The 12,414-nt window shown below is 42.2% G+C and overlaps 1 protein-coding gene across 8 annotated transcripts in view; it reads right to left on the bottom strand.

The window, feature by feature from the left end:
- utrn (utrophin) overlaps nt 1-12,414 on the bottom strand; it is a 181,355-nt gene that overhangs the window by 158,394 nt on the left and 10,547 nt on the right. For 4 of the 8 annotated variants that reach the window (XM_028605468.1, XM_028605469.1, XM_028605470.1 and 1 more), the window contains exons 1-2: nt 8,605-8,771; nt 603-664 (exon numbers count right to left, since the gene is read on the bottom strand). In XM_028605468.1, coding sequence (XP_028461269.1) covers nt 603-664; nt 8,605-8,686 — 144 coding nt within the window. In that variant the 5' untranslated portion in view covers nt 8,687-8,771. Of the gene's footprint in view, nt 1-602; nt 665-7,152; nt 7,237-8,604; nt 8,773-12,414 lie in introns of those variants that run through there. The other 4 variants (XM_028605476.1, XM_028605474.1, XM_028605475.1 and 1 more) reach the window with 3 other exon arrangements.

Genomic DNA, 12,414 nt, shown 5'->3' on the forward strand with positions numbered 1-12,414 from the left:
AAACATTTCAACAGTTTAGTCCACTCCCCTGCTAGCAGCAAAGCTGGCTGCTGGCAGACTGTCACCCTCTTCAGTGAGGGACAAGATACAGAAATCAAAGTCTCCAGGTACAGATTTATATCACAAATAGACTTAACATTTCATTTAGTCCCACCACTCACTTTAAACTCTTTAAAGTGTTTCATTTCAATATGAGGTAGATGAAACCCTTTCGTTTTAAAATCACTAACTCAGCTTCTTGGGTTTTCCAAATACATTTGAATGTTTTGTTTTTCTTTCAACTTTTTTTTATTTAAATTTCAACAATAATTGACATACAACATAGTCCCAGGTGAACAAAGCATAGTTAAAACAGTATGTCACTTCCCCTCAAGTCCCCTACCCACCCGCAAACCAACCCAGTTCAGGTCCAAAACAGACGGGGACAAACAACACAGACCCATGCACACTGACAAACACACACCAGTAAGGACACACAACATCCAAAAGATAGAAGTTAAAAAGGTAGACACAATAAAAGAGATTACATTTGCATTTTCTAGTGTGTTTTAAGTAGTGCAGTTTGGCATTCATTTGAACTGGTCTACAATCTTTCACGTTACCTTGGAGAACTGTGCATTTATCCATTTGGTGAAGGTTTTCTTCTGTACTGCATCATGCTCATCTGTGGGACAGAAAGAAAAGGGGTTGTTAGAAAGGTGAACAGGTGTATTAAAAATGAAATCGACAATTGGCAGTATGTACGGTCTTATGAGGACAGCAAAGAACATTGGAAACACTTAAAGTCCATTTCCACTTGTTTTTTTCAGGAGCCCGCTGGTCAAACTCACTCTCACATCGACATGCTGGTAAATGGTAATTGTAGCTGGAGGCGTCACGGCTTAAAAGCATTGTGATCAATGTGGCTGGAACATCAGAAACGTACAGCAACAAAATGCAAGTATTTGGATAATGTGTACAAAAGGTATGCCGTGTCAGTAAAGCCAACACGCCACGTAAAAAGAAGCCCATCTGCACCTGTGCACCTCTCTTGCCCATTTATATTGTTCCCCTGGTCTCTGAATCCAATTGTACAAATATTTCACATTCTCTTCCCCCTTGACTCCCTCCCTGCTCCTTCTTCATTCTCTCCAACATGGCTCTCTAATAAGGCCTCATTGTGTGTCAGGCAGAGGGTCAGCTGCTTTGATGTGCCTGGGCGATGGCTGGCTACTGTAATGGATCATAGTAGCTCATACAAAGCCTTGGACAGGACTTAAACAAATATTTGTTTTACTTTGTTAGTCCCACATTTAAAAGAATATGGAGGAAAATCCATTCCAATTTATTTTTGCTTGTGACAAATTTAGAATTGCACAAAATTACACAATGATGATGAATGTTTTATAAACATAACTGGGGATCAGATTTGGTAGCACAAACAGTAGAAAACATTTTTTAAAACATTTTTTAACACATTTTGAATAGCAGCCTTTTAAGTAATGTGTAAAGTGATGATTCAAAACATGTGATTAGAGCTTCTAAGATGTGAGGACTTCATTATTATATCCCATAATATAGTCAATTAAATCCCTTTGATTTTTTTTTTTTTTTTTTTTTACTTTACAGACAAAATAAGCAAGTCATCACTTAGGCCTAATAATGCACTGACCAGGCCATGAAAACAATTCATCGTCATGTAATCAACAACCACAGGATGTAGAGTGATGATTCATTCAATTCCAGACCAGTACATCAAATCATTGCAGACACATAATAACATTCATAAACAAAGTTCAGCAGCAGTATGAACTCCCACAGCCAAATACAGAACAACAGCATCAACAACAGAATTGTACAGAATTGTACGCCTGAGGGAAAGGGTGCCATCTGTCATTGTGTCAAAGAACCAGCACCTCCGATACACTAGTATTTCAGCCTGCTATGCTCTTAGTTTAGGTTAAGGTAGTATATATCCTTGACGTTCCCCTCCTGGGATTGCTCCGGTGCCGCAGGAAATTCCACAGGATGCGTGTATTTTCGCCGATTTCCGCTTCCTTCTGCTTCCTTCCGATTCCTTCCGCTTTCTTTTTTGTTGGAATTCTAAACTCCGGTGGATTTATGAGGACTATGGTTAAGTGCTCCTCAGATCTCTGCATGGTAAACTGAGACAGCTAGCTAGACTATTGGTCTACGCTAGGTGTGTTGTTGTTGCCACAGCAAGAAGACATTTTGTTTCAAAAGAAGCTGGAGGCAGCAAAAAAAAAACACCGCTGGCTAAACTATTTAAAAATGGCGAGTTTGTTCAGGATACCCCCGTCTGTCGCTAGCAATGATGACGCAGTGATTAGTGACAATTCTCTCCGACCAATCAGTAGTCCGCAGGTTTTCACGTCACCTTTTGGTATCGCCTCAGCTCGCTTGGAACCTCGACGGAGGGGATACTAAAAAAAGTACCTGTTAGCAGGTACCAGGGACTTTTTTTCATAATGGAAAACCAAAAAAGGCAAGTAGAGTCGAGGTGAGTCGAGCAGGTACCATGTAATAGTAGTTTTCTCTCGCCCGACTATTTTGCAGCAGCTCTGTGCGGAGCTTAGCACCACTCAAGACGATTGTGATTGGTTTAAAGAAATGCCAATGAACCAGAGCACGTTTTTCTCCCATCCTGCAATGCTGTGTGGACTAGCCAGACCCTCCTCTGCTTTGCAGTGTGTGGATGGTCTGGCAAAGCGAGACTAAGGTTAAGGTTATGTTTAGTTTCTTTTTTTCCCCATGTGCCCTTTCTGTACTGTCACCTCCTAAATAACTAGTTCATTATGTTGTCAGTCTGTCTCAGAATTGTACACCCCGGGGGGGTGGGTCAAAAAGAAATGCATTCACATCTTCTTCTAAGCACCGTGACGGAGGTCCAAGACTGTAATCTAGGGGTAGAGAAGTGGTAAAAACAAATGTGTGCATGAGCGTTTAACTGCCATGGTCATTCAACTAGCCGCTGTGTAAAGCACCATGAACTGAACAAAAGATCAAAGGTTATGATCACGAGCCCCAGCAGTCGTCAGCTTCTTTGTTTGGGGTGTGTGGAGTGTATGTTGTGTGTGTGTGTGCACAGCCCCTGGCTGGGTGAGAAGGGGCATAAAAACAAGAATGTACTGCAAAAGGAGGCCAGAGGTGGGGATGAGAGAGGTGAGTGGATGAGATAAATGGTGGTGGAAGATTGTTTTTGTGGAACTATAAAGGGTCTACGTATAAAGGGTGTTGTATGCTATACAGATTGAAAAGCCCTTTAAGAGAAATTTGTGATTTTGGGCTATACAAAACAAAAATACTTAACATAATTGGGAAGAAGACAAGACAGAGTTTCTACCTTTTGCATTTTATCCCTAAATTCCATTCTTTGGGTAGACATTAATTTATTGACTACATTTTTAAACGTTAGTTGTCACACATGTTGAACGCAGCAAAGATGCTGTCAAGTATTTTTATTATCCAGTGTCACAGTATGCATAAATATGTTTAAACGCATGACAATGTGGGTGAGGACTGAATAATCTCGATGGTGTTTTAAGCCCCCAACATCGACTTCAAGGTTGCGATGCAACCGTCAACTTCAAGGCACCTAACCCTAACCATTGCCTAATCCTGGTGCCTTCCATGCAGCGCTGGCTGGAAGATGACGTTTGGGGCTTAAAACACTAAACACCGTTCATGTGTGCCATTCACAGTAGGAAATGGGGAAACATAATTTCTGTGCGATCTAAATGCTGCAAAAATGTCATGAAGATCAGAGGAGAAGATGACTGGGGCTGAGACGTATGCTGGAAATATGGAGGGTTATTCCTGTGCAAAGAGACAACTGGAAGGGTGAGTTTGAGATGGGGACAAAAAGCAGGAGAGGCTAGTTTCCTAGCCTGGAATACACTACTTCTATTTGCCATTGTCTTTAAAGTGATTTGAACCATAACACTGTAAAAGGCCCTCCTGAGAGTAATGTTGACCTATTCTTCCACATAAATATCCGACAGCAACAATAAAACCTAAAGAATTCTTTCTCAAAAGGTTAAGAAGACAAAGAGGTGATGGCTGAAGGTGATGCTGAATGAAGAAGATGATGGCGAAAAGGATACATGAGACTGAAGACAATCAATAACAGTGAACTTACAGATGGAATGGTTGGTGGAGTGAATAAGAACGAAAGACAGGCAGACCACAAGACAAAACAACAAAAACAAGAATAGGAAAGAGGGTCACAAAGATAAAGAGAGGCAGCCAGAGGGAGAGAAAACAACTCACGAGGGGCATGATGAGCTGGACAGGTATAGTACAGGCATGCTTTCAACACAATATCAATTTTCCTTTTTATAAAAAGCCCCATGCGGAGGCCCTACTGTCCTTACAGCCTTATCGGCACCCCTGTGGAGGGCCTCTGAGGCCCCTGAGGAGAGGGTCCCCTGTGGGTTCAGGTCTCCTGGGCTCTCCACCTTACCACCTTGACAGGACAATACACTCGATTCATACATGCTGCCCCAGCTCAATCTGTCTGCTGCTCTTACTCACCACAGCACAGGAATGTCTTACTGCTGGACAGATCAAAGCAGTGACAGGGATGTGAATGTGTGTGTGTGTGTGTGTGTGTGTGTGTGTGTGTGTGTGTGTGTGTGTGTGTGTGTGTGTGTGTGTGTGTGTGTGTGTGTGTGTGTGTGTGTGTGTGTGTGTGTACCCTTCTGTACAGTATATCACCAACAAATCATATGTATGGCACTTTGCTTATGACTGTTTACATCTGCACACACAAGTACTTCAGCCATGGATGTAATAGGTACCACTTACATGCTGACATTTATATGATGAAATCACATACACACTTAAAGTTAGTTGTGAACAAATTGTCAAATGGCCCTAGAAAAATGTCTGTGTGACTGGAAAGTGGTATGTGTGCTTGTGCTGTTCACCGAGACCTGACCTGAAGCTCTACAGGCGCCACCCCTCGTCTAAAACAAACGGAGCATTTCCAGTAAATGAGAACGCATCTGACACAGACAGACAATCTCCTGTTGTGTGCTACATGTGTGAAAGTAAAAATCCGGACAATGTCCGGACCTGATTCCTTGGACATTGTCTAGAATTCATATGTAAACTATAATTTAAATCCACTGCTGCTGCTAATTGATGCCTGTCAACATAACATATTGGCCTGGTATATATTTAAGCCAAAAAAAGGTATCAATAGAGGCATTGGACATATCAAATGGTGGATTCCTGTCAAGATAAATATTCTGCCTTCTAGTTCTAGTTCATTATTACTGAGGAATTAGAACCATTACTGAAGTCTAGTATAGCTTTTACAAGAAACCAGTCTTTTAGGCGAGTGGAAGTAAACAAACTGCACTGGCAAAATGAAGCAAGAAAGTCACGGGCACATTTGTTTGCTGTACAAATGTCACCCCAGTCAAATAATTAGTCATCATATTTCACATAACTGAGCAGCACCGACTCACACATTAGTGTAAGCACAGTCATGTACAGTGAATGTGCTGTGAAACAAATGTTTCTCTTCCTCAACAGCCAAACAGGAAGTAGTGATTACATCAGGAAGAGTAATCCCACTGGTGTCCTCTCACAGTTCACTGAGCACACACATGCTCTCAATGTATTGTTATGTACACATACTGTATGCACGCTGGCACCACAACAGACTACAGTGATGGGTTTCAAGTTTTGTGCAGAGTTCCCTTATGAACAAAAATAAATAAACAAAATAAAAAGAAAGAAAATAAAACAGCTTGTTTGCAGAGCTTTCTGTTAACGCAAGTGCGTTGATCAAAATGATGAATGGATGAAACAACAGCCAAGGCAAATAATTCTGCAAAACCAAGAAAAAGCATTTGGATACAAGCGTATTTTTCTCAGATATGATCGTGATCTATTAAATTGTCTGGCTGCTCCCATTTCCTTGACCCAGTGTTGACCAACAATACATAAGCGAGACTTGACTGAGAAGTTGAGAAAAATGAACCGCAAACCAAACCTCTAAATATGATACAACAGGGAAGGAAAAGATTCACAGAAATACGCACGTTCCTCAAAGCAGCCAGCTGGGAATACAGAGCAGACACCTAAAATATACAGCTCCACCCCCCTCCTCACAGGTGGAGAGAGCCTGTGACCACACAGCAGGGAGAAGGGGGGAAACAGTAGGAGGCACTGAGGTGAAAAATCAAACAAACCATCAGGGTTTCCACAGCAGCATCACACAGTAAACATGAGAGCTCGAGCTTAGACAAATAGAGATATTTACAAAGTTTAGCCACAAAGTAGCCATACATTTAGTCCCACTATCAGCTGAAGCAAGTGAAAGTTTAATTGGCAGAAAACCAACTAGGAAGCTGTTAAGGAAGGCTTATGTCTTGGCTATGAAACGACTCAAGCCGAAGCTGCACTCATGAAAAAGTTTCCCGGGGTGAACTTCACCTTGATGGGAGTCTGAAAGGAGGCTCAGCTGTTCGCTGTCTTGTCTTTCGGTACAACACCACCCACAGCCTGTTGTGGGGCACTAATCCTTACACAGGACACACACATACACACATGCACAGTCCCACAACAATCAATCACACTGTTAGGCTTTCAAGTCAACCATTGTCCATCACTGAACTTAAAAGCCCTCTGACAAATGTCCTCCTTTCCTCATAAGTGCACACAAAACAAGTGCACATAAAACTCAATCCTAATAACAGTTTAATGGAAGTGATAGGTTTTATTTTGACTATGTAGGTTGAGAGGAATGCATAGAATTCCTATCATTTCCCCATGCATTCCTCCCTCCTCCCTCCAGTGGTCACTTGTCTAAGCTTGTCCCAGCTGGTGCAGCCTTGTTGACACTCTACCCTTGCCAAAATCTGGGAATTTGTAAGGAAAACACTTCGAACGTCCAGAAAGATTAGCCCATATCCCCATTTAGTAGCCTGAAAAACACCTCTGTGTGTGTGTGTGTGTGTGTGTGTGTGTGTGTGTGTGTGTGTGTGTGTGTGTGTGTGTGTGTATGCATTGATGTAATTAGAGGTAAACAAGAATGGTATGATGAGGGGTACTGGAATTTAGTGAAGTCAGAGCAGGCTGACGAACGGTGAGCAGTAAGTCAATTCAGAGATTTGGCAAACACCTGTCAAAAGTTCTTACCTCTGAGTTTGAGCCCATACTCTGCCATCTTTTACCGTAAACCGCCACAATGCTGAACCGAAGAAACGGCAAAAGCACAAAAAAAAGGGGTAGGAAGAGATATTCCAAGAGCATAGGCGGAAAACAGAGTTTGACATTCCTGCTTCCCTCTCCTCTCTCTTCGGTCTCTGTCGCTCCTTGACCAGCGAGGGAGTAAAAGATCAGAAGAATGATACAGCAAAGAGAGAGGGGAGGGAAAAAGGGACACTGCCAATGAAAGGAAAACAGATTGGGGGCAGAGCAGAACAGGACAGGGCAAGCCTAGTGTGGGGAGTCATTATGGGATAGGGGATGAACACAGGTAAACAGAGAAAACACTGTTCGACACCATCCCCGCGTGCAGTAGGGCAGAGTGCGTGTACCGTGACAAGATGTTAAAAAGAGACAAAGAAGATATCACCCAGAGATCACCGCACAAATACAGACACAACACAGGGCTGTTTTGGAGGTGATGTGGTGGGACAAAGGCTTTAACTTTCTGATCTGCATTTGCAGATCATGTCTTCCAACTTAAAGTTTGGGAAAACACACACGCCCACCGCCATCAGATCTAATTCTCCATATATATTATAGACTTTTCACCTTGCTACAACGTAGCTGGCGCAAGCCACCCAATACACAGGAGCCTGAATGTAAGCAATTGGGTTATAAAATAACTGCAGTGATTTTATAAGTCTGACATAAAGTAAGAGAGATGAACTCAACAATGGGAAAAAGGTTCAACGAGAAGTGGTGAGCTCAAGTGAACAGTTGATGTAAAAAGGCATGCACTTTAACAAAAAAGAGGTCAATTTTATTTCAATACAAATGTGATGCAGTGTGAGAAAATGTTAAAAAGGACCATAGTCTTATGAGCAAAAACATTCACATTTTATTCACTTTCACACACCTTTAAAAATGTTCTTCTAGTTCAGTACGAGCCTCCTTTCTCTTAGATGAAAGAGAGAAATCTGTCTGACATAACCTGATGCCAGTGGTTGACAAGCTGGATACAGCAAAGGCTGTGAGCCACACTCTAAAGATACAGGCCAGCACAACATTAGAAACTACAAATATATGTAGATTGAGAGCTGAACAAACAGACAACACAATTGTTTTTTGCATAAAGCAACATGGACAAAACAAAAGCCACTGAAGTCACTAAAAGATGTGAAACGGTGTGAAAAACAGTGACAATAAATGCTGCTATTTTCACTGACAATTTTTCATAAGCAATGGTTGTTTTTCACAAGCAATTTTCACAGCATCATTGGGATACTCAGTTTGGTTTAACACACCTTTCAACAAGTAAAAAGATAAAGTAGCTAATCACTTTGTAAGTTTAAGTGGATAAACCGCTTTGTTTCCTGTAATGCTTTGAATTATTTGTTAAACTCCTCCACAGATGGACTAAAGACGTGCTTGTTTACTTACCTAGATCAAGACTATTTTCAGGCTTTCCCTTCCTCCTAAAAATGTTACGCTTTCTCCATGACATCCACTTACTCAAATTCATGACGGAAAACAAGTATTTTTACAACAAAAAAAAGTGAAACAGAGCGAGAAATAAAGAAAAAAGTAATCCAGAGACCGGAACAGGAAGGCAAGGAAGTGGTGGTGCGAGTGTGAGAGAGAGACAGAAAGAGAACTAAAGCGAAAGAGGAAGTAGAGGTGTGAGAGAATTATTCGATGCCAAGTGTTTATTTGGGGTGCTGGGCTGGGTTGTCAGATGTGACATCACACACATGCTCACACACACAAACAAACACTAGGCGGGAGGGTGAGAAAAGTGAGTGACAAGAGCAGGGACTGCTTCAGCGTGTCAATTAAACGGTAAGTGACAGGTGACGTAGAGGTTGGTTTGTGTGTGTGTGTGTGTGTGTGTGTGTGTGTTGCTGTAACTAACAGCTGGTTCTCCTCTGAAAACACAAAGTACTGCAAGGACAACAGCTCTCATTCTCCCACGTCTCAGAGAGGGACAGCAGATAAACATGATCCAGACAGGCCTAAACCCTAAAACATAGAGCTGACACCTTGGGATACAGCAGCCACTTCCTTTGCTACTGTTTAAATGAAAGTTAAACCATTGACAATCAAAACAAAATGACTTGGAATAAATGCAGGACATGCAGTCAGAAAGACTCCTGACATTTAGTGCAGTCTGTGAACCAGGCTAGTGGAACAGGGAACAGGCCCGAGTCCATTTGCTCATTGACATATTTAGTCAATGAGGGACAACTGAACAAACAACTGACTCTATTCTCACTAAGAGGGTGAAATAGGGAAAGATGGAAGCGATAGTAGAGAGGGCAAGGGAAAACAGAGAGAGAAAGTTAATTTGCCTGTTTTGTTTTCTCTTTTCCTTTCCTTTACAAAAAGGAAGTAAAGGACGAATACACAGCCCAGTCCCCCCGTGACCAACTTAAAGCGTCTGATTGAATTAAATCCACTTCCTTTCATTAGAGAGTTGCAGCAGCTGGTCCGGTCACAACTCAGAGGAATGACTTGGGTTGGGTGAGGCTTGGCTTGGCACTGACTGAAGGAATCAGAGACCAAAAGGGACTTTCCACTGGGCTGCATCAGTCATGAACCCAGAGACAGGCGTCCCCCTCTGTCATTCCATCTCCGCACACCACCCTGAGAGCATCCGTCATCGTGCTGCTTGAATGAAGCCGTGCGAGTGCATATGTACTGGCATAAGCATCTCTCTGTGTGTCTCACACACACACACACACACACACACACACACACACACACCTCATTTGCTCATTGTGGTACTTCATATCAAAATCCCATGTCTGACTATTGGTTGGAAAAAGTTAATCCTTTTATTTTCATGTCTCACCACAAGCATTGCTCGAGTTTATATGACATTTAGAGCTGCATGTTTACTGGATGTTTGCCATTTGATCTTGAGTAATTGACATATAGTATTTCTGTTAATAGATTAATCAAATAACTAATCCTTATGTCACACAGCCTTATAAATATACTAATTAGGTCAGGCTACAAAGTTCTGAGACATGAATGAAAAGACTGTGTATCCTTCTCTGGCTGACCACCAAAGCCTCCTCTCCCACAAGCTCAAAAAAACAAAAAAAAAACACAAGATTTGAGTCTAAATCTAAAATAAATCATTTAAAATCAAGGATTGTCACATCTCCATGCCTTCTAGCTGTACTAATAGACCTCACCCATTCTCCAGACAGAAACTTCCACTGTGCTGTCACTTTTTAATGTTCAATGTCCTGCAGAAATGTGGGATGAAAAAGTGTAATTCACTTTTAAGTTGTGCCCTCTTTCTCCCAGCATCATGATTCTCAACTTTGATTTCTGTTTGTGATCCCCACCAGTCACAAAACAGCAAGAGTCACACCATTTACTCAAACTTTTACATGTACACAAGTGGGATTTCTTCTTGTTTAACAAGGACTTTCCCCTTTATGGTAAATGTCTTTATGATTATTATCTCAACACACACCACAAAATGCAGGATATCTTGAAAATGGCTGCTTTTAAAATGTGTTTTAGGGTGATTCTTTCCTTTAAAGAAAATCCCTTTCCAGAAGTGGCGGAGGTAATCATGGTTGCGCTTCTCAATTACACACACAAATACACACATACAGAGCAGATGAGTCAGTGGTCCGACCAACATCCAAGAGAAGGAGATGGAAAATGCTAATCTCCCACAATGCCACAGGCCCCTCCACCCTTGGAAACGGTAGATTCCTATGTCTAAATTCTCAACAGCTCTTTATAGAGGTGCATTCTGTGTCTCTCCCAGTCTGTCCTGTCTATCTCTACAGTCTACTCTATTTAACATTGTAAAAACATAAAAACAACAGGTTGTGACGGATAGGTAATATTCTAAACTCCTTCAAGGGCTTGATAGTGAAAACCCCAACTGTAGAGTTGAAAAGCTTTCAAATGTTTGCACTATGCACATAGTTTTAGCCCCATAAGTACTACAACAAGTAAAGCTGCTTACACACCAACCAGACGGCCAACCGTTGGCAGAAAAGGCAGTTGGATCAGTCTCCCCGAGTTGGTCAAAAAAATGCCTCAGAACACACCAAAGAGACAAGATGTAATACGTCACCATAACAGCAGGCGGCGCTAATCTGTATTGTTCCCCAAAAAATTTAAACCGGCAGCTGATTGGACGAACGAGTCACGGTTTTCTCCGGAAATTCAAAAGCCAGACTGTCATGGCGGCTTGTTCAGAATACGATCTCATATTGTACTAAAATAGTTCACTGAAACGTGTTTCTGAAAACATTTTAAAACGAGAAATAGGCCGTGCAGTTGCTGAATCTGAATCTGTCTTCATTTCAGCTCAACAAAGGTCAATTTAAAAGATTTTCGTCAGATTTTGAGAGACTCTAGTCCCGCTCATCCCGCTCCCCGTTTCCGGCTTAGCACTCGACCAATCAGATGGCTCATTTGAATCTGACTGCCGGCAGTGCCCGCCCCGCCGATTATACATGTCAAATTGGCCAAAATGAAGGACGTCAGCCCCTTGGACGGACGACGGCACGGAACACACCGAACAGACTTGAGTCACTGACCTCGCCAGACTGTCCGACGGCCGATTATCGGCTCGGTGTGTCCGGGCCTTAACACAAACTTGTTCACAACCAATGGATGAAAAAAACCTTCAGCACTCTGAGGAAAAAAAAGGCATTTTAATAGTGGGATTCAATCCTTCAAGTTATTTACTCAGTGGTGAAATACCAGTGGAGCTTTAAAGGGTTAATTTAAACTCTCTCTGGGCCTCAGTCTGTTTTTTTGTTTTAGTAAATCCTGTCATGCGAAGGGTCAGAAGGTAGATTGGGCAACATGGCTTTATAGCCCTAATGAGCTAGGAAAAGGGGCTAAGAGAGGGATTTAAACTGGAAGGGCATGCTTTGGAAAAGGGAGATTCACAGCAAGAGGAGACCGGGTTGTGTGTATGTTTAACAACCACAGGAACATTCAACACTGATCATTTTCTTGCCATTTTCAGCCTTCTTTAGGAGAGTTTAAATATCATCTGGGCTGGGCGGGGTGTGTGAATGCTGCTGGGTGCACACACACACACACACACACACACACACATTCACATGGACCAAAGAGGCAGAGTCCCACAGAGAACCGCACCCAGGGGAGATGTTTTGGCCAGTGCTTCCATTCCTAAATTTCCAGCCAGGATTTTGCAGAGCTTGTTTCCTCCCCCACTTCCCATGCAGCCACATCCAGCTACAA

Source organism: Perca flavescens, chromosome 18 (assembly GCF_004354835.1).
Source record: "Perca flavescens isolate YP-PL-M2 chromosome 18, PFLA_1.0, whole genome shotgun sequence".
In the NCBI taxonomy this organism is placed as follows: Eukaryota; Metazoa; Chordata; class Actinopteri; order Perciformes; family Percidae; genus Perca; species Perca flavescens.